This window comes from Pseudophryne corroboree, chromosome 4, assembly GCF_028390025.1.
Source record: "Pseudophryne corroboree isolate aPseCor3 chromosome 4, aPseCor3.hap2, whole genome shotgun sequence".
NCBI lineage: Eukaryota > Metazoa > Chordata > Amphibia > Anura > Myobatrachidae > Pseudophryne > Pseudophryne corroboree.
The window spans coordinates 685,450,547-685,473,939 of record NC_086447.1 but is presented as its reverse complement, the minus strand read 5'-3'; the positions used below and the strand labels follow the sequence as shown (position 1 = coordinate 685,473,939).

General features: G+C 48.2%; 1 protein-coding gene across 2 annotated transcripts in view; it reads left to right on the top strand.

Annotated features, from left to right (window-relative positions):
* ADGB (androglobin) overlaps positions 1-23,393 on the top strand; it is a 943,967-nt gene that overhangs the window by 656,915 nt on the left and 263,659 nt on the right. For both annotated transcript variants that reach the window (XM_063917880.1, XM_063917881.1), the window contains one exon: positions 13,867-13,915. In XM_063917880.1, coding sequence (XP_063773950.1) covers positions 13,867-13,915 — 49 coding nt within the window. The remainder of the gene's footprint in view (positions 1-13,866; positions 13,916-23,393) is intronic.

Here is a 23,393-nt window from a genome sequence, read left to right as displayed (position 1 = left end):
TAACCTTTCCCAAGGGACACGATAGCTATATAATTGTTTCTCCACAGTGAACTGTGATATAACTTCCCTGCTTGGACTCTGCTTTTTCATTTTTGATACACTAGCCCCCTCCAGTGGTCAGTTTTTTGTTTGTTTTCTCTCTCCTTGTAAAGCATGATATCGCATTGAGAACTATTTCTCCTACATGGGCAACCACCCATCCACCTGATTTTCCAGACATTTGCTGAAGTTGACTATCTCTGCAGTTGGTTGAGGTCATTATTTTTATTGGATCACGGACGCCGCGCTGATGCTCCCTTAGAGAAATATTCGTCCTTCCCTCCAGTGGTACTTTTCTAGGCCTTTACATCTGGAAATTTATACTTCATCCCGTACTCCCTCGCTATTCCCCTCTGGTGCCTGTGATAGCTGCCATCATGAGCAGGTCCAATGCCAACGCTAAGAAGCAAGTGGGAGGTGACATCGCTCAACATTTCTCCAAAAATGACAAATCCTCCACTTCCTCTGACCCTACGTCTCCTAACCGTTCTCACCTGGACAAGGACAATCTACCTCTTCCTGCTCCGTCTACCAAGAAAGATATCATGGCGTTACGCTCTCTCATTGTGGACTTTAAAGAATCCTTGAGAACTAAGCTGGACAAGACAGTCTCGTCCATCTGATCGGACCTCTCCCTGTTGTCCGCCAGAACATCCAAACTGGAATCGCGCCAGGATACCCTCCACAAGGTTCAGAACGAGACTTTGAGGGATGTAGATCATATTATTCAAGACCTGGCTGATCTCCGTTTTAAAAACGAAGATTTGGAAAACAGAGAGAGGAGAAATAACCTTCGAATTCGCAACGTCCCAGAGTCCATCACACTGACGGACCTGGAGTCTTACCTATACAAATTGTTCTCCCATGTCCTACCTGATCTGGGCTCTCGACAGATTCCCTTGGAAAGAGCCCATAGAGCTCTTCGTCCTAAACCTCGGGATGGCGACCCCCCGAGAGACGTCATCATGCACTTCCTTAGTTTCAAGGACAAGGAATTGGTTCTGGCCCCAACGAGAGGCAAACCTTACATTATCTTTGGTGATGTTAAAATACAGTTTTACCACGACTTGGCCCCTTTCACTATCGTTAAGAGGAGAGAACTCAGGGATCTGACAACTACTCTTCGCCATAGGGGGATCTGATACAGATGGGGCTTCTCCTTCAAGCTGTTGGTGTACTTCAACGGGAAGACTGTCATCATCAGCAACCACAGGGTAGGCAAAGACTTTCTCTCGCACTTGGAAGATTCGAGTCCCCACTCTGCTTCTTCTCCTGATCCATAAATAGCCTACTCTTCGTATACTTAGTATACAGACTTTGTCCCTTTTTCTGTGAATTGCCTTGAGTGTCCGCAAGTAAAAGTTATAATGTTTTATGATGTTATATTGACAAGCATTTGATGGTGAGCTCTTGTGCTTTTTTCTTCTTTATCTCCTCCTCAGAGCCCTGGGTGCACAATTTACTATAGCTTCTCCTACTCAATGGACTACAGTATGTGCTGTGCTCCTTTTGACTTGCGCTATCACTGCTCCCCTGGGATTCTTTGACGGGCACCTATATGATGGCTGTTATTTCTTTCTTCCATGTTCTTTTCATCTCTGCATACCATCTTTGTATCTTCTCTCTCCTTTCGTTTCTTATTTTATTTTTATGTGGATGTTATTGTCTGGTTTACACATCTTCATGTTTCCGCCCCACATACCCCTTGAACTGTTCTCACGATATTGGCACATATGGTCACCTTCTTCACTTTGGCCAGTTACAGTACAATATTTTTCTTGTTAACCACCCACTGGAGGGACACGACCCTCCACATTTATAGTTGTTATCACCTTTATACTGCTCCAATACCACGGAATCGGCTGTAATACTCTATTGCATGCCCACCCCAATTGCCTTTTGAGGTGATACTGTCTGATACTTACGTCCTATCACTTTGGACTTGTTAGTCCTGAGCTCTGAGTGCAATTTCCTCCGCTGGCCATGAGGTTCTCCCACCCAGAGCCTTCTCCTTCTGGCTCATTCCTCTAACCTGTCCTCGTCCCCCTTCCCAGTAGCGAGCCAGGAATCTTATTGCCCTCTTCCGTTAAACCAACGACATTCAGTCCTACCATAATGTCCCTACCATGGCCTCTATGAATGTTAAGGGTCTGAACACCCCTCAAAAACGCTCCACCTTGTTTAGTTCTATTCATCATATTAAGGCTGGTATTGTCCTGCTTCAAGAAACCCACTTTAAACCTAATTCGCTCTAGGCGTTTCCCCGCTGTCTTCTATTCCTCCAGTCAAACCAAACACAATGGGGTCGCAATTATGATCAGCAATAAAATCCCATTCACTCTCCACTCCACCCACATGGATTCTGATGGAAGATATATTATTCTTGTGGGAACACTGGGTCACCTAGAATGCACTATTGCTAACGTTTATGCGCCTAACTCTGGCCAGGTTTCCTTTTTCAACTCCTTCTTTTCTAAATTAAATAAAAGAAGAAAGGGCTATTTACTAGTGGGTGAAGATTTTAACGCCATTATGGACACCTCTATGGACAAAACATATTCGCTTACTCGTACACAGCCCAATCCTCCATCTCGTTCACTGAACAAACACATTAGGGAGTCAGGACTATTTGTTGTCTGGAGAGGTCTTAACCCCACCTCCAGGGACTACACATTCTTCTCCATTCCACATCAATCCTACTCTCGTATCTATATGTCCTTCTGCTGTACTCTCGCTTCTAAACATATTTCCAGCTCATCTATAACTCCCAATACATGGTCTGACCATTCTATTCTGACCGCCTTATTTGACTTTCTTGATACCCCGGCCTCTCGCCCGCCTTGGCGCCTAAACGCGACTTTATTAAAAATACCTCAATTTCAAGATAAAATTAAATTAGCCATTTCAGATTACTTCTCCCTCAATGTCCATGAATCCTCCTGCACCCTTTTGGTTTGGGAAGCACACAAGGCTGTCATTAGAGGCCATATTATCAGTTATGCATCCTATAGGAACAAGGTACATAAACAAAAATTGACGTACTTAACGGACGAGGTCTACAAACTTGAAATGCACTTTCAGCCACAGACTACTTGTCCTAAAGTAATCTCCCTAGCATTAATCGAGATACTTCCTTTGGCATGAATGAACCAATCACAGAGGAAGAAATATTGTCGGCCCTTAAAATGCAGAAACTGTCCAAAGCACCTGGGCCAGATGGATTCCCGATGTCATACTATAAAGCATTCCAAACCTCAATAGTCCCTCACCTATCCAAGCTGTTCAACCACATTCTAAGTGGTACCCCGTTCCACTCAGATACCACGAAAGCCATAATCACGGTCATCCCTAAACCTGACAAAGATCCCCAGCTTGTTACTAACTATCGCCCCATCTCCCTGCTCAACACAGAACTGAAAATTTTTGCCAAGGTTCTGGCCAACAGACTGAACACAATCCTCCCCTCCCTAGTTCACGCTGATCAAGTGGGCTTTGTCCTGTCCAGACAAGCGCCTGATAATACGAGACGCACCATTGACATTGTTCATTACATTAATGTAAACCGTCTTCACTCACTGATGCTTGCTCTTGATGCAGAGAAAGCCTTTAATAGGGTCTTCTGGCCCTTTATGCTCCAAACATTGCAACACTTTGGCTTTCACTGGAAATTCCTTCAGGCTATACGAGCATTATATCATACTCTTTCAGGTATGGTCCAGGCCGGCGGTCTCCTATCCAATCCCTTCCCAATCACAAACAGTACCAGGCAAGGCTGCCATTTATTGCCCCACATTTTTGCACTCATGATCGAATCACTTGCTTGCAGTATATGCGCTAATCCTGATATCATTGGGGTCCCAATCAGACACTCTCACTATACTCTCTTTATTTGCCAGTGATATTCTCCTCACATTGACTAAACTGCTGATCTCGCTTCCAAACTTATTCCTTGAACTCTCTACCTATGGGACCCTCTCGGGTTATAAAATTAATAACACAAAATCGGAGGCTTTACCGCGTCACATCCCTAGCCACAACAAGAAACGATTGCAATTGAATTTCGACTTCAATTGGAGAAAACGATCACTAAAATATCTAGGGCTACAGATTACGAAGTCCTACAGCTCTCTTTATCATGCCAATTACCCCCCTATTTCTCATACGTCCTAGAGGATGCTGGGGTCACTTCAAGAACCATGGGGTATAGACGGGATCCGCAGGAGACAAGGGCACTTTAAGACTTTCAAAGGGGTGTGAACTGGCTCCTCCCTCTATGCCCCTCCTCCAGACTCCAGTTTAGAATCTGTGCCCAGTGAGACTGGATGCACTCTGAGGAGCTCTACTGAGTTTCTCTGAAAATACTTTATGTTAGGTTTTTTATTTTCAGGGAGAACTGCTGGCAACAGTCTCCCTGCTTCGTGGGACTTAGGGGAGAGAAGTCAGACCTACTTCTGTGAGTTTAAAGGCTCTGCTTCTTTGGCTACAGGACACCATTAGCTCCTGAGGGTCTGATCGCTAGGTACGCCTAGATGCTCGTTCCCAGAGCCCGCCGTCACCCCCCCTTGCAGAGCCAGAAGTCAGAAGACAGGTGAGTAGAAGAAGACAGAAGACTTCAGTGACGGCTTCAGAGGTACCGCACAACGGCCGCGCTGCGCGCCATGCTCCCACACTCAGCAGCACTACAGGGCCACGGCAGCATGCTAACATCTAAAAAAGTGACTGGCAAGAGGGAACAAGGTGCCAAACCTCTGTCCAAGCCCCCGCCAGTATAAAGATTTTGGAAAAATAGCGGGGCTGAAGCTCGCCATTCTGGGGGTGGGGCTTAGTCCTCACAGCTCACATCAGCGCCATGTTCTCTTCACAGAAGCTGCAGAGACGCTGGTCCTTCCTCACACTGCTGTACAAGTAACAGGGTGCAAAACGGGGGGGGGGGGGGGGAGGGGGGCACAGTGAATTTTGGTGCAATATAAGTTATTATAAAAGCGCTGCAGGTCTGGGACATTTTGTAACTGTGTCAAAACCGGGTTTAAGCTCTAGGTTGTGAGCTGGCAAACTCCCTCTGTGTCTCTCTGACAGGCTTGATTGTGGGTCTGTCCACTATATGCCCAGTGTGTCTGTGTGTGCTGCGTGCACGTGTGTCGGCATGTCTGAGGCTGAAGGCTCTTCCCAGGAGGAGACGATGTTAGGGACACAAACGGCTGTCGGAGTGACCCTGTCGGCACCGCCGACACCTGATTGGGTGAATGTTTTGAGTGCTCTGAATGCTAATGTGGCTCTGATAAATAAGAGATTGGATAAATCTGAGTCTCAGAACCAGGCTTGGAAGAAATCCGTAGAGGATGTGTTGTTACAAGTCCAGACCCCCTCGGGGTCACAAAAACGTTCATTTACCCAGCTGGCAGAAACGGATACCGACACGGACACTGACTCAAGTGTCGACTATAGTGATGCCAGATTAGATTCAAAATTGGCAAAGAGCATTCAGTACATGATTGTGGCTATAAAAGACGTATTACATATTACTGAGGACCCTACTGTTCCCGATACTAGGGTCTGTATGTATAAAGGAAAGAAACCTGAGGTAACGTTTCCTCCCTCTCATGAACTGAACACGCTTTGTGAAAAGGTTTGGGAAAATCCTGACAAAAAGTTTCAGATTCCCAAAAGGATTCCAGTGGCGTATCCGTTTCCCTCTGAGGATAGGGAAAAATGGGAGTCACCCCCCATTGTGGACAAAGCTCTATCACGGCTGTCCAAAAAGGTGGCTCTTCCGTCCCCTGACGCGGCAGCCCTAAAGGATCCTGCGGATCGTAGGCAGGAAAATACATTGAAATCCATTTATATCACCACGGGTATGCTACTCAGACCAGCCATTGCGCTCCATGGGTGAGTAGTGCTATCGAAAGATGGGCAGATAACTTGTCATCTGAAATAGATACCCTGGATAGGGATAGCATTCTTTTGACACTAGGTTATATCAGGGACGCTGCAGTCTACCTAAAGGAAGCTGCGAGGGATATTGGCCTCTTGGGATCAAGGGCCAATGCCATGGCAGTCTCAGCTAGGAGAGCATTGTGGATTCATCAATGGAATGCTGATGCTGACTCTAAGAAAGCTATGAAGTCTCTACCGTATAAAGGTGGTGTATTGTTTGGTGACGGCCTCGCCGAGTTGGTATCTACGGCTACCGCGGGTAAGTCATAATTTTTACCTTGTGTGCCTGCACCACAAAAGAAAGTGCACCACTATCAGATGCAGTCCTTTCGGCCCAATAAATACAAAAAGGCCGAGGGTCTTCCTATCTTGCTACTAGAGGAAAGGGAAAAGGTAAACGATCACCGGCCGTGGCCGGTTCCGAGGAGCAGAAGTCCTCCCCGGCTTCTGCCAAATCCACCGCATGATGCTGGGCTCCTCTGCGGGAGTTCGCACCGGTGGGGGCATGTCTCCAACTCTTCAGTCAAGTCTGGGCTCGTTCGGCCCTGGATCCTTAGGTATTAGAAATAGTGTCCCAAGGGTACAAACTGGAGTTTCAAGACATTCCCCCTCACAGATTTTTCAAATCGGCCTTACCAGCTTCTCTCCTAGACAGGGAGGTAGTATGCGATGCAATACAAAAGCTGTGTCAAAATCAAGTCATTATCAAGGTGCCCCCGTCACAACAGGGAGAAGGCTTTTATTCGAGCCTGTTCGTGGTCCCGAAGCCGGACGGCTCGGTCAGACCGATTCTGAACCTAAAATCCCTAAATTTCTATCTGAGAAAATTCAAATTCAAGATGGAATCTCTCCGAGCAGTGATATCCAGTCTGGAGGAAGGGGATTTTATGGTGTCGGTCGACATAAAGGATGCCTGCTTACACGTCCCCATATATCCTCCACATCAGGCTTACCTGAGGTTTGCTAGTCAGGATTGTCATTACCAATTTCAGACTTTGCCGTTTGATCTGTCCACGGCTCCGAGGGTTTTCACCAAGGTAATGGCCGAAATTATGGTTCTCCTGCGCAAGCAAGGAGTCACAATTATCCCGTACTTGGACGATCTCCTGATAAAGGCGAGATCCAGGGAACAATTACTGCAGAACATTACGCTATCCCTGACAATTCTGCAGCAACATGGTTGGCTCCTAAACTTGCCAAAATCACAGTTGGTTCCGACGAGACGGCTGTCGTTTTTGGGAATGATTCTGGACACAGAATTACAGAGTTTTTCTTCCAGTTGAAAAGGCTCTGGAAATTCAGAACCTGGTCAAACAAATCCTGAAACCGCCAAGACTATCGATCCATCAATGCACTCGGTTGCTGGGGAAGATGGTGGCGGCCTACGAGGCCATTCAGTTTGGCAGATTCCATGCCAGAGTGTTTCAGTGGGACCTGTTGTACAAGTGGTCCGGGACCCATCTGCACATGCACCGAAGGATAACCCTGTCTTCCAAGACCAGAATCTCGCTCCTGTGGTAGCTGCACAGCTCTCACCTCCTAGAGGGACGCAGGTTCGGGATCCAGGACTGGATCTTAGTGACCACGGATGCGAGTCTCTGAGGCTGGGGAGCAGTCACACAGGGGGAAAGCTTCCAGGGAAGATGGTCAAGCCAGGAAATGTGTCTACACATAAACGTTCTGGAGTTAAGGGCCATTCACAACGGTCTTCTGCAAGCGGAACATCTTCTTCGCAATCAGTCCGTCTTGATTCAGTCGGACAACATAACAGCAGTGGCGTACATAAACCGCCAGGGCGGAACAAAGAGTAGAGCAGCTATTGCAGAGGCCACAAAGGTTCTCCGTTGCGCGGAAAGGCACACAAGCGCTCTGTCAGCGATCTTCATTCCAGGTGTTGACAACTGGGAAGCAGACTTCCTCAGCAGACATGCTCTCCATCCAGGAGAGTGGGGTCTTCATCAAGAGGTCTTTGCAGAGGTGACAAGTCTTTGGGGAATTCCTCAAATAGACATGATGGCGTCTCGCCTCAGCAAGAAGCTTCAGAGATATTGGGGGTAATTCCAAGTTGATCGCAGCAGGATATTTTTTAGCAGTTGGGCAAAACCATGTGCACTGCAGGGGGGGCAGATATAACATTTGCAGAGAGAGTTAGATTTGGGTGGGTTATTATGTTTCTGTGCAGGGTAAATACTGGCTGCTTTATTTTTACACTGCAATTTAGATTGCAGATTGAACTCACCACACCCAAATCTATCTCTCTCTGCACATGTTATATCTACCCCCCCCTGCAGTGCACATGGTTTTGCCCAACTGCTAAAAAATTTCCTGCTGCGATCAACTTGGAATTATCCCCCATTGTTCCAGGTCGAGAGACCCTCAAGCAATAGCAGTGGACGCCCTAGTGACACCGTGGGTGTTTCAGTCGGTGTACGTGTTTCCTCCGCTTCCACTCATTCCAAAAGTGATAAAGATCATAAGAAGAACAAAGGTTCAAGCGATCCTCATTGTTCCAGACTGGCCAAGGAGGGCTTGGTATCCAGATCTTCAGGAGTTACTCATAGGAGATCCCTGGCCTCTTCCTCTGAGGGAGGATCTGTTACAGCAGGGGCCGTGCGTGTTCCAAGACTTACCGCGACTTCGTTTGACGGCTTGGAGGTTGAACGCCGGATCCTATCCCGAAAGGGTATTCCCAAGGAAGTCATCCCCACTCTTATTCAGGCCAGGATAGGAGTAACGTCTAAACATTACCACCGTATTTGGAGAAAATACGTGTCTTGGTGTGAATCCAAGACGGCTCCTACGGAAGAATTTCAGTTAGGACATTTTCTCCATTTTCTACAAGCCGGTGTGGATGCGGGCCTAAAGTTGGGCTCCATTAAAGTACAAATTTCAGTCTTATCGGTTTTCTTCCAAAAACAATTGGCCTCCCTTCCAGAAGTTCAGACTTTTGTGAAAGGCGTGTTGCACATCCAACTTACCTTTGTGCCCCCTGTGGCACCGTGGGATCTTAACGTGGTGTTGCAATTCCTTCAATCTCATTGGTTTGAACCCTTACAAAAGGTGGAGTTGAAATTCCTCACTTGGAAAGTGGTCATGCTGTTGGCCTTGGCATCCGCCAGGCGGGTGTCTGAATTGGCGGCCTTGTCTCACAAGAGCCCTTATTTGATCTTCCATGAAGATAGAGCAGAGTTGAGGACTCGTCAGCAGTTTCTGCCGAAAGTGGTTTCGTCGTTCCACTTGAACCAACCTATTGTGGTGCCAGTGGCTACTGACGCCTTGCTGGAATCGAAGTTTCTCGACGTAGTCAGAGCTTTGAAAATTTATGTGGCCATAACGGCTCAGTTTAGGAAAATGGAGGCTCTGTTTGTCCTGTATGCTCACAACAAAATTGGGGCTCCTGCTTCCAAGCAGACTATTGCGTGCTGGATCTGTCATACGATTCAGCAGGCTCATTCTACGGCTGGATTGCCGTTACCGAAATCGGTAAATGCCCATTCTACCAGAAAGGTGGGCTCATCCTGGGCGGCTGCCCGGGGGGGGTCTCGGCATTACAACTTTGCCGAGCAGCTACTTGGTCGGGTTCAAACACCTTTGCAAAGTTCTACAAGTTTGATACCCTGGCTGATGAGGACCTCATGTTTGGTCAATCGGTGCTGCAGAGTCATCCGCACTCTCCCGCCCGTTCTAGAGCTTTGGTATAAACCCCATGGTTCTTGAAGTGACCCCAGCATCCTCTAGGACGTATGAGAAAATAGGATTTTAATACCTACCGGTAAATCCTTTTCTCTTAGTCCGTAGAGGATGCTGGGCGCCCGTCCCAGTACGTACTGTATCTGAAGTTATTAGTTATGGTTACACACATGTTGTGTTAAGTTTATAGTCAGCCTGTTGCTGATGTTGTTCATGCCGTTGACTTGCGTTGTGTTGAATGCCATGTTGTACGGCGTGCTTGAGGTGTGAGCTGGTATGTATCTCGGGTCTGGGACTCAGGATCGACAGCAAAAAGGTCGACAAACATTAGGTCGACGCCAATTAGTCGACACACCTTAGGTCGACATGGACAAAAGGTCGACATGGACAAAAGGTCGACAGGAACAAGATCGACATGGAAAAAGTTCGACATGAGGTGTTTTTTTTTGTGCCGTTTTCTTCGTAGAGTGACCGGGAACCCCAATTAGTGCACCGCGTCCCCTCGCATGGTGCCTTCGCTCCGCTACCGCTTCGCTCGGCACAGATTACCGTTCCAATCGTAGTCCACGTGGATCGTTAAGTATGAAAAAGTTCCAAAAAAGAAAAAAATCGTGAAAAACTCATGTCGACCTTTTTCCATGTCGACCTTTTGTCCATGTCGACCTAAGGTTTGTCGACCAATTGGCATCGACCTAAGGTTTGTCGACCTTTTTGCTGTCGATCTGGAGTCTGGATACCATGTATCTCACCTTAGTTTAACAAAAAATCCTTTTCCTCGAAATGTCCGTCTCCCTGGACACAGTTCCTATAACTGGAGTCTGGAGGGGGGCATAGAGGCAGGAGCCAGTTCACACCCCTTTGAAAGGCTTAAAGTGCCCATGTCTCATGCGGATCCCGTCTATACCCCATGGTTCTTGAAGTGACCCCAGCATCCTCTACGGACTAAGAGAAAAGGATTTACCGGTAGGTGTTAAAATCCTATTTTTTAGGTCAATTCACCATGATATTCAACAATGGCAATCATATTTTCTCTCCTGGGTTGGGCGTATCAATACTTTAAAAATGAACACACTCCCCAAACTATTGTACCTCTTCCAAACCCTCCCAATACCGGTCCCTTCACCTACTCTTCATGCTCTCCAAACTGCGTTTTGCAAATTTATTTGGAATTACAAAAAAACAAGGGTACAACGGGATATCCTGTTTCGACGATCCCAGCACGACAGTCTTGGGCTACTTAATCTCCAGCGCTATTACAACGCTACCTGACTGAGCCAATTAATTGCCTGTCACTCCCCACAAAACACCAAAAGATGGGTTGACCTAGAAAGCGATCTGGTAGGCATATCCTTGATTTCACATCTCCCATGGTTACCACGTACACACCGTCCTCAATTTTCCTCCTCTTCGCCTGCTGTTGACATAACTCTTCGTACCTGGGAGTCCCTCAATAAAAAATGAACGCTGTCTACATCCCCGTCCACCCTCACCCCGCTATGGAGCAACCCTGCATTTCCACTGGGACTTTCTCCCACTATGAATCTTAGCGGGCGTTACTAGGGTTCATCATGTTGCAGGAAACTTTGCTCCTACATCATGTGCAGATTTACAGACAAAAAATGGTATCCCTAATTCCCTACATTACCAATACCTTCAAATTCGTCATTTCACCTCCTCCATTCGCCCTGCGCAAACGCGCCAGATCCCATCTTCAATTGAAAGGTTTTGTATATATAATGCGACTGATAAAGGGTCTATTTCACACCTCTATAACTCTATTCTAGTGCAGGATGCCCCTCCTCTTAAAAACACGAACAAGCATGGGAATCGGATTTTGGCCAACATTATAATGAAGAATTGTGGGATTCAATTCGTATGGCGATCTCCAAATGCTTGATTGGTGTGGCCATACGAGAAAATTCTTATAAAGTTTACACAAGATGGTATCTGGTGCCGGAACGTCTCCATCATATTTACCCCAGCTCCACTGATTTATGCTGGAGGGTCTGTGGGCACCGGGGAAAGTTTTACCATGTTTGGTGGACCTGCCCTGCAATCGCCAGTTTTTGGAAATTAGTTGTCTCCCTTCTTACACGGCTTATGGCTTTCCCCGTTCCCATTGCCCCGTCAATTTACTTCTATGTGCCCCCATAGAACACATTTCCAAGGACTCTAACAAGCTAACCCTTCACCTTTCCGGGGCAGCTAAATACCAAATAGCCCGTAATTGGAAAAATCTCTTGGCTCCCAGCAGTACTGAATTGATGAACAGAATTTGGTTTATAGCTAAAATGGAATATATCACCAGCCTTCAAAACAATACAGTAAAAAAGGTCCACTCCATTTGGCTCCCCTGGTATTCCCTCCTTAGCACCCCCTCCCGGGTCTCCTCTGACCCCCACTACACCACCTACACAGTGTCCAATTTTGATATTTGTCACCCCTGCCTCGCTGCTGGACCTCCCTTTTTCCCTTCTCTTCCCCATCCCCTTTTACTCCATGCTTTTCCCCTTAGTCACCCATTGCTTCTCATGTTGTGACTTTACGTCCTCCACCTTATTCCTCTACCTCTATTTGTTGAAATGTTTTTGAAGACGAAGATTCTGGTATCTCTAAAGATGTATAATTTTCTTTGTCTCATTCTTATCTACCGATTTTATTTTTTATTGTATGTGGATCTTCTATATTGAAGTTTGATGCTTACTATTTTTCACTTTTACTTCCTGGTCTGTCTTTCTGTCAACTTTATGTTCATGTTTATTCAATAAAATATATGATTTAAAAAAAATATATATAGTATAAGTATTCGGGCAGTGCGAGGTCTTTACGTCTTGACTATCAGGTCCACTGGTCTTTGTGGAGGTAATGCTAACAGCTGCTATTCAACTCAGAAAGTCTGATGGGCCAATTAGAAACGAACCCTTTCTAAGCTCATTTACTTTAAACCTGTGTCAGCTGCTCCTTTGGTGTGTTGGTGAATTAAATTACTTAGGAGAGTGCGGGGTTCTCTGTGTATGTATGTATACTATATATATATATATATATATATATATATATATACACAGAGCGTGGAGAGAGGCGGCACTCCGGAGACTTCACAAGCAGTTAAATCTCACCAAACAAACGTGTTTATTACATCAACATTTCGGGGCCAGATGCCCCTTCCTCAGGACATAGATATATGTATATTAGTGAAGTACCCCCACACGGCGGTACTTAGTGTGTTAGGGATGTTTACCTTGAGATCCGCTTCGGGCACTTCACTCCAGTGCAGAGAGGTAAGAATTGTGGGAACACTTGAAGACACGCTGAGTCAGGTCTCGTTTCAAAGGAAATTAGTTTTTATTAGAGGGTCGGCAGAAGTTAAGGAGACCACAGGCTACCTGGATACATTGTTTCAGATGTGGGCTGCATTAACCCTCTGTTGAGCTATTTAGCTGTGGCCTGCATGTCTGCCTCAATATAAAAGGGCAGGCTGGGGTCTGTAGTGCCACAGCTGTATGCTGCATGCATCTAGATCACACAGGGGAACAATCCACTTTCAGGGGTGCCACATCAGTATCGTTTGTATATTGTAATACCATTAGGTAAATTGGCAAAGTATGTCAGGCAGATGGCAGCAGAACACTTTAACTCAGGACTTTAGAATATACAGGGCTTTAGAACATGATGGTGTTCATGTCTATTGCAGAAACATAAAACAAGTTAACATTAAAGTTAATTAAAGTTCAATCTTCACTTAATTGCCCAATGGTATTTGATCTAAGCATGGGCAGAAGATGCACTGCGCACGTACAGATCTGGTCCTGCAACATTGTTCACAATGCTTTAAAAGCTGCTGCATGATTTACATGCTGCTGGCGTTCGCGGTCGTGACTAGGAGCGCTCCAAATACAAAATACAAGGGCGTGTCGGCCCTGTTTTCTGGGTGTGTCTAAGCCAGTGAAGGGTTACTCAGGTGTCTGATGGGTCGGCAATGTTCACACAGTTGATTCAATGCTGCGTCAACGGACGCGGACACAGTAGTGGATCACAGAATCCTTTAGTTGGCGTCTTTTTACAAAAGAAGTTTCCTGCGGCTTCTGCATATTTAAGCTCCTAAGTCCCCTCTGTTGGCTTATTGTTTTTGTGGATATATGTACTGTACATAATAGAGGTGAAGGAGCACAGCTTTGACATAAAAATCTCTTTATATATCCGCAGGTAAACTCTACCAGTCAGGATGGTCTGCGCAGGGCAGATAACATAACAGGTAAATGTAATTCAGATTTAGCTGGATAGCATGTTGGTGGTGGATATTACTCCTGTGTATCCCAGTTTTCCCTCTTTTCTTCCTCTAGAGATGTTTAATGCTAAGGGGGGAATTTACTAAGCACTAAATTTGTCTGTGTCACAACTGAGGGCCTGAGCTGACGGGAGGCAGCCTCAGTTGTAGGGGCTGAGATGTACCGGAACCTGGGAGGTTGTATCAGACCCCTGGACATGTAAGTAACATGAATAATAACTGCCCGAAGGCGTGACCACGACAACTTGGATAAAAGTCAATGATGTTTATTATGACAACTCCGCAACACAGCAGCAGTAAAAGAAAACGTAAAAGTCAGCAAATAATAAATACAGTTCCTGGGTACTACAGGATGGCAGGAGCCACAGGGCACTGGTAGTGTGAGATAGTTCTTATGATCTTCTAGATGGAAAGTCCTTACCAGGCCCGACTGTAGCAATGGAGATAACCCAGGATTGTGCCAGCTGGTGTTCCAGGAAAAGCTGGAAACAGATGAATCCACAATGGATTGGAGAGTCAGGCTACACCGCAGGTGGAATGCTGGTGCGGGTCTCTATGGTGGAAGTCTTGAGACAGGAGCTGGAACCTGGAAGACAATCACAGGAGAGAGACAAACAGGAACTAGGTTTGACAACCAAAGCACTGACGCCTTCCTTGCTCAGGCACAGTGTATTTATACCTGCAGCAAGGAAGGGATTGGCTAGGCAATTATGCAGATTATCAATACTGAGAACAGATTGGTGGAAATGATCAGCTGACAGAATCCAAGATGGCTGCGCCCATGCAGACACTTGGAGGGAAGTTTGGTTTGTAATCCATGTGGTAATGAAAACAGTAATGGCGGCGCCGGCCACCGGAGACAGGAGGCGCCAGGCTGACAGATGCACATCCCACCATGCGGACACAGCGGAGGCCGCGGCTGACGTAATCGCCACTCAGACACTCTGCATGCAGAAGTTCAGGGATGGCGGCGGAGGCCGCGGGAGACGCCATGCCAGGTGTAATATGGCGTTTACTGTGACAGCGTCCCAGAGTGACAGGAGAGGATACAGGAATGTACACATCAGGATAACAGATGGGATCCGGTCCTGGAGCGCTGAGCCAGCCTTAGGAGGCATCTGATGGGTAAGAAATGGCGTCCAGATACCCGGATCGTGACAGCACCCCCCCCTTTAGGAGTGGCCCCAGGACACTTCTTTGGCTTTTGAGGAAACTTGGAATGGAATCTCCGGACCAAGGCAGGAGCATGGACATCAGAAGCATTGGTCCATGAACGTTCCTCAGGACCATAACCCTTCCAGTCAATAAGATATTGTAGTTGACCGTAACGGTGACGTGAGTCCAGGATCTTGGCCACTTCATACTCAACGCCTCGTTGAGTTTGGACTTTCGGAGTTGGAGGAAGTGAGGAATGAAACCGATTCAAGATCAGCGGTTTCAACAGGGAAACATGGAATGTCCTGGGTATTTTTAAGAAGGGAGGCAACTGGAGTCTGTAAGCAACAGGATTGATGACTTGTTCAATCTTGAAAGGACCGATATAGCGAGGTGCAAACTTCATACTGGGAACTCTTAACCTCAAATTCTTCGTGGATAACCATACCCGATCACCCACCTTGAGAGCAGGAACTGCTCGACGCTTCTTATCCGCAAACTTCTTGTACCTGAACGATGCCTTGAGCAGAGCTGATCGTACGCTCTTCCAGATATTGGCAAACTGATGCAAGGTGATATCCACTGCGGGAACAGAAGTTGCTGGAAGCGGTTGGAACTCAGGGACTTTAGGGTGGAATCCAAAGTTAGTGAAGAATGGTGTTGAAGCAGATGAAGAATGATACTGGTTGTTATGACAGAACTCGGCCCAGGGAAGTAATTGAACCCAGTCATCTTGAGAGGAGGACACATAGATGCGGAGAAAGGCCTCCAAGTCCTGATTCACCCTCTCGGTTTGACCATTGGTCTGAGGATGGTAAGCCGTGGAAAACTTTAGCTTGACTTGGAGGACTTGACATAAACTTTGCCAGAATTTGGCTGTGAATTGAACTCCTCGATCTGAGATAATTTCTTCAGGAAGACCGTGGAGTCGGAAGATCTCTTGTATGAATACTTGAGCCAACTTGGAAGCTGACGGAAGACCGGTGAGAGGAATGAAGTGTGCCATCTTGGTGAACCGGTCAACTACCACCCAGATGGTATTGAACTTGTTGCACATGGGTAAGTCTGTAATGAAATCCATCGACAAGTGGGTCCATGGTCGACGGGGAACGGATAGTGGAACCAGTTGCCCCGCAGGCGACTGGCGGGATACTTTATGTTGGGCACACTTTGGGCAAGATGCAATAAACTCCAAGACGTCCTTTTTCAGAGTTGGCCACCAATAGGACCTAGAGATAAACTCCAGGGTTTTTTGGATACCTGTATGTCCGGCAAAACGGGAAGCATGGGCCCAATGCATGAGCTTCTTCCTTAGCATCGGCTTCACAAAACTTTTCCCTGATGGGGGCGTAGAGTCCATCCCTACCGTGGAGAATGCCAACGGATTTATAATAGGATGCTTGTCTGAAGACTCTGACTCATTTTCTTGCTCCCATGAGCGGGAAAGGGCATCGGCCTTGCGATTCTGAGAGCCCGGACAGAACTGGAGTTTAAAGTCGAACCTGGAAAAGAAAAGTGCCCATCTGGCCTGACGAGGGTTGAGACATTGTGCGCCCTTCAGGTATAAAAGGTTCTTGTGGTCTGTAAGTATGGTGATTGAATGAGAAGCTCCCTCCAACAGATACCTCCACTCTTCTAGAGCGAGCTTGATGGCTAGCAACTCCTGGTCGCCAATGGCATAGTTGCGCTCAGCTGGGGAGAACTTCCGGGAGAAGAAACTGCAAGGGTGTAAATGGCCATCTTTAGCCCTCTGAGATAACACCGCTCCTACTCCAACGGAGGAGGCATCCACCTCTAAGATGAAAGGAGAGTCGATGTCAGGCTGTTTCAGAACAGGCGCAGAGATGAACCTTTGTTTTAAAAGATGAAATGCTTGCATGGCTTCTTCAGACCACTTGGACGGGTTAGCACCCTTCTTAGTGAAAGCAGTAATAGGCGCCACAATGGTGGAAAAGTCTCGTATAAACTTTCGGTAATAGTTGGCGAACCCTAAGAACCTCTGGACCCCTTTGAGGGTTAAGGGTACCGGCCAATTTTGGATTGCTTGTAGTTTCTCAGGATCCATCTCTAGTCCGGAACCGGACACAATGTACCCTAGAAACGGAATGGACTTGACTTCAAAGACGCATTTTTCTAATTTGCAATAGAGATGATTGACACGGAGACGGGACAGAACCTCTTTAACCCAAAAACGATGTTCCTCTAAATCGTTGGCAAAAATGAGGATATCGTCTAGATAGACCACGACATGATGGTATAGAATGTCTCTGAAGATCTCATTGACAAAATGCTGGAAGACAGCTGGAGCATTGCTCAATCCGAAGGGCATGACGAGGTACTCATAATGTCCGTCACGGGTGTTAAAGGCGGTCTTCCACTCGTCACCCTCACGGATCCGGATGAGATTGTATGCACCTCGCAAGTCCAGCTTTGTAAAGATGGTAGCTCCGCTAACTCTGTCAAAGAGCTCAGTAATCAGGGGTAAAGGATAACGGTTCTTGATGGTAATGTCGTTCAAACCTCTGTAGTCGATGCACGGCCGCAGACCACCATCTTTCTTTTTTACAAAAAAGAAGCCTGCGCCGGCTGGAGAAGAAGAAGGTCGAATGAACCCCTTTGCTAGGTTCTCTTTAATATATTCCTCCATAGAATGCGTCTCAGGCAGAGACAACGGATAAGTTCGGCCTCGAGGTGGAACCTTCCCTGGAACGAGATCAATCGGACAGTCCCATTCTCTATGAGGAGGAAGGATATCAGCAGAAGCTTTACTGAACACATCCGTGAAATCTTGATATGGAGGAGGTGGAACATCAGACGACCTGGGGGAGGAAGAACAGACAGGCAATACTTTAAACAAACATGTCTCAGCACAGGAGGAACCCCATGCCAGGATTTGCGTAGTCGTCCAATCAATTGTAGGATTGTGAAGACGGAGCCATGGAAGGCCCAGGACCACAGGATGTGTGGCTCTTGGAATCACTAAAAGTGAAATAAGTTCGGAATGAAGAACTCCCACTCTCAGACGAACTGGTAGAGTCCTTAGAGCAATAACTGTATCAAAAATTTTACTGCCATCCACGGCAGTTAAGGAGATGGACGAAGGAAGTCTCTCGGTGGGTAGGGACCACCGTTTAACATAGGCTTCGGTAATAAAGTTCCCAGCTGCTCCGGAATCAAGGAGGGCAATGACGTTCCGATAACGTTGAGCAATTTGGAGCGACACTGGGAGATTACAATCATGAGGAGATGGAGAGGAGATCATTATTCCTAGCCGGCCCTCTCCTGGGCGAGCTAGGGTTTGGAGTTTTCCCGGACGTTCGGGACAGGCATTGATGGTGTGAGACGGAGCTGCACAGTAAAGGCAAAGAGACTCAGAGAGACGTCTTCGGCGCTCAGCAGGAGTTAAACGGGAACGGCCAAGTTGCATGGGCTCATCTTTAGATGGTGACAGTTGACGAGGAGGAGGAGCAGAAGATTTTGGAGCAGATGATCTTCCACGCTCAGTTGCTCTCTCTCTGAAACGTAAATCAACTTTCGTGCAGAGTGAGATTAGCTCATCTAACTTAGAAGGTAAGTCTCTGGTAGCTAACTCATCTTTAATACGCTCAGATAAGCCATGCCAGAATGCAGCATACAGGGCCTCGTCGTTCCATGCCAGTTCGGATGCCAGGATCTGGAACTGTATCAGATATTGTCCTACAGTACGTGACCCCTGGCGTAAACGGAGAATCTCGGATGAAGCTGAGGTTACCCGGCCTGGCTCGTCGAAGATGCGCCTGAATGTTGACACGAAGGCAGTGTAGGAAGATAGCAGGGTGTCGGACCTCTCCCATAACGGTGATGCCCAATCAAGGGCTGAGCCACTGAGAAGAGAAATAATGTAGGCAATTTTTGTACGGTCACTGGGAAAATTGCCAGGTTGTAGCTCAAACTGAATCTCACACTGGTTGAGAAATCCCCTGCAGAATCTTGGAGATCCGTCAAATTTTGCTGGCGTTGGAAGATGAAGACGTGGAGCAGAAATGGGTAAGGTGGGTGGGGTTATAGCTGGAGTCACTGTGGTTGACGCACCAGACGCGCCTGATCCACGGAGAGTTGTCTGAATCCCATCCAGCCGAGTAGAGAGATCCTGGAGACAGCGGATGATGTGGCCCTGTGCAGCCTCCTGATGTTCTAGTCGGGCTGCCAGTTCTTGCATCGGCCTGGCCGCTTGATCCTGGTCTCCGGCTGGATTCATTAGGTCAGTGCTTACTGTCACAACTGAGGGCCTGAGCTGACGGGAGGCAGCCTCAGTTGTAGGGGCTGAGATATACCGGAACCTGGGAGGTTGTATCAGACCCCTGGACATGTAAGTAACATGAATAATAACTGCCCGAAGGCGTGACCACGACAACTTGGATAAAAGTCAATGATGTTTATTATGACAACTCCGCAACACAGCAGCAGTAAAAGAAAACGTAAAAGTCAGCAAATAATAAATACAGTTCCTGGGTACTACAGGATGGCAGGAGCCACAGGGCACTGGTAGTGTGAGATAGTTCTTATGATCTTCTAGATGGAAAGTCCTTACCAGGCCCGACTGTAGCAATGGAGATAACCCAGGATTGTGCCAGCTGGTGTTCCAGGAAAAGCTGGAAACAGATGAATCCACAATGGATTGGAGAGTCAGGCTACACCGCAGGTGGAATGCTGGTGCGGGTCTCTATGGTGGAAGTCTTGAGACAGGAGCTGGAACCTGGAAGACAATCACAGGAGAGAGACAAACAGGAACTAGGTTTGACAACCAAAGCACTGACGCCTTCCTTGCTCAGGCACAGTGTATTTATACCTGCAGCAAGGAAGGGATTGGCTAGGCAATTATGCAGATTATCAATACTGAGAACAGATTGGTGGAAATGATCAGCTGACAGAATCCAAGATGGCTGCGCCCATGCAGACACTTGGAGGGAAGTTTGGTTTGTAATCCATGTGGTAATGAAAACAGTAATGGCGGCGCCGGCCACCGGAGACAGGAGGCGCCAGGCTGACAGATGCACATCCCACCATGCGGACACAGCGGAGGCCGCGGCTGACGTAATCGCCACTCAGACACTCTGCATGCAGAAGTTCAGGGACGGCGGCGGAGGCCGCGGGAGACGCCATGCCAGGTGTAATATGGCGTTTACTGTGACAGCGTCCCAGAGTGACAGGAGAGGATACAGGAATGTACACATCAGGATAACAGATGGGATCCGGTCCTGGAGCGCTGAGCCAGCCTTAGGAGGCATCTGATGGGTAAGAAATGGCGTCCAGATACCCAGATCGTGACAGTCTGTGATTTACAAACGGTCACAGATTGCATGCGGATTTCAGAACCAAACTGCTGTAGTTTGCATGCTGAAAGCTTTAAACACATCTCATGTGTGACAGTTCCAAACTGTGTATGGTTTAGAGCAGGGGTGGCCAACCAGTCAGAGGCAAAGAGCCAGAAAAGATCTGTAGTCAAGAGCAAGAGCCACTATCATGCGCGCGCCGAAGGCACGCGCGCAAATATGAGGGCGTGGCCTAGTTGTCACAAAGCCACACCCCATTTTGTGTGCACACCTTTCAGTATGACGTTTCTAGAAGTATGACCTCATATCATAACCCCGTTTTTCGTCATGTTGTACAGTGCCAGATACATATAATGCCCCAGTACAGTGCCACGTACATATAAAAACGCCAGAAAATGGGTGCCTCCACACTGCCAGATACATATATGCCCCCACAGTGCCAGATACATATATGCCCCCAGTGCCAGATACACATGTCCCCAGTGCCAGATACATATGTCCCCACAGTGCCAGCTATGCCCCACAGTGCCAGCTACACATGACCCCACAGTGCCAGATACACATGTCCCCACAGTGCCTGCTATGCCCCCAGTGCCAGATATGCCCCCAGTACAAGATACACATGTCCCCACAGTGCCTGCTATGCCCCCAGTGCCTGCTATGCCCCAGTGCCAGATATGCCCCCAGTACAAGATACACATGTCCCCACAGTGCCTGCTATGCCCCCAGTGCCTGATATGCCCCAGTGCCTGCTATGCCCCCAGTGCCTGCTATGCCCCCCAGTGCCTGCTATGCCCCCACTGCCAGATATGCTCCCAGTGCCTGCTATGCCCCCAGTGCCTACTATGCCCCCAGTGCCTGATATGCCCCAGTGCCTGCTATGCCCCCAGTGCCAGATATGCCCCCAGTGCCTGATATGCCCCAGTGCTTGCTATGCCCCCAGTGCCTGATATGCCCCAGTGCCTGCTATGCCCCCAGTGCCTGCTATGCCCCCAGTGCCTGTTATGCCCTAGTGCCTGCTATGCCCCCAGTGCCTGCTATGCCCCCAGTGCCAGATATGCTCCCAGTGCCTGCTATGCCCCCAGTGCCTGCTATACTCCCAGTGCCTGCTATGCTCCCAGTGCCTGCTATGCCCCCCAGTGCCATATATGCTCCGAGTGCCTGCTATGCTCCCAGTGCCTGCTATGCTCCCAGTGCCTGCTATGCTCCCAGTGCCTGCTATGCCCCCAGTGTCAGATATGCCCCCAGTGCCTGCTATGCCCCCAGTGCCAGATATGCCTCAGTGCCTGTTATGCCCCCAGTGCCAGATATGCCCCAGTGCCTGCTATGCCCCCAGTGCCTGCTATTCCCCCAGTGCCTGCTATTCCCCCAGTGCCTGCTATTCCCCCAGTGCCAGCTATGCCCCCAGTGCCAGCTATGCCCCCAATGCCAGATATGCCCCTCAGTGCCAGATATGCCCCCAGTGCCTGCTATGCCCCAGTGCCTGCTATGCCCCAGTGCCTGCTATGCCCCCAGTGCCAGATATGCCCCCCAGTGCCAGATATGCTCCCAGTGCCTGCTATGCCCCAGTTCCAGATATGCCCCCCAGTGCCTGCTATGCCCCCAGTGCCTGCTATGCCCCCAGTGCCAGATATGCCCCAAGTGCCTGCTATGCCCCCAGTGCCAGATATGCCCCAGTGCCTGCTATGCACCCAGTGCCTGCTATGCCCCAGTGCCTGCTATGCCCCAGTGCCTGCTATGCCCCCAGTGCCTGATATGCCCCAGTGCCTGCTATGCCTCCAGTGCCTGCTATGCCCCCAGTGCCAGATATGCTCCCAGTGCCAGATATGCCCCCAGTGCCAGATATGCCCCCCGTGCCTGCTATGCCCTCAGTGCCAGATATGCCCCCAGTGCCTGCTATGCCCCCAGGGCCTGTTATGCCCCCAGGGCCTGATATGCCCCCAGTGCCTGCTATGTCCCCAGTGCCAGATATGCCCCCAGTACAGATACACATGTCCCTACAGTGCTCACCAGCCCCCCCCGCTCCGCTCACGGCGCTGCTGCTTCTTCTCTCTCCGGCGGCGGCATCTATCTTGAATTAGGCGCCGGTCCAATCAGAAGCCTTAGCTGCCGGTCAGCGAGCTCTGATTGGCTCGCGGACCGGCGCCGTATTGAAGCGAGACACCACTGCCGTCGAGGCGTGCGTGTGTCTGGAGCTGGGGGCAGCGGTGGCCAGGAGCCGGCCGAGCCGCATGCGGTGGACGAAAGAGCCGCATGCGGCTCGAGAGCCGCGGGTTGACCACCGAAGGTTTAGAGTATCCCACTGGTTTTCACATTCAGGGCTCTACTTGTAAAGTTAAGTTTTGGCACTTTTTGCCACCTCATGCTTCATCCTAAAATTGCTGCCAAAATCTCTACTGAGCATGTTGTCTTTACTTTGAATTAGAGATGTGCAGCGGGCATTTTTCGTGTTTTGTGTTTTGGTTTTGGATTCAGTTCCGCGGTCGTGTTTTGGATTCGGACATGTTTTGGCAAAACCACACTTCCGGATTTTTGTCGGATTCGGATGCGTTTTGGATTCGGGTGTTTTTTTTAAAAAAACCCTCAAAAACAACTTAAATCATAGAATTTGGGGGTAATTTTGATCCTATAGAATTATTAACCTCAATAATCATAATTTCCACTCATTTCCAGTCTATTCTGAACACCTCACAATATTATTTTTAGTCCTAAAATTTGCACCGAGGTCGCTGGATGACTAAGCTAAGCGACCCAAGTGTGCGGCACAAACACCTGGCCCTTCTAGGAGTGGCACTGCAGTGTCAGACAGGATGGCACTTAAAAAAATAATCCCCAAACAGCACATGATGCAAAGATAAATCAAAAAAGAGGTGCAAGATGGAATTGTCCTTGGGCCCTCCCACCCACCCTTATGTTGTATAAACAGGACATGCATACTTTAACAAACCAATCATTTCAGCGACAGGGTCTGCCACACG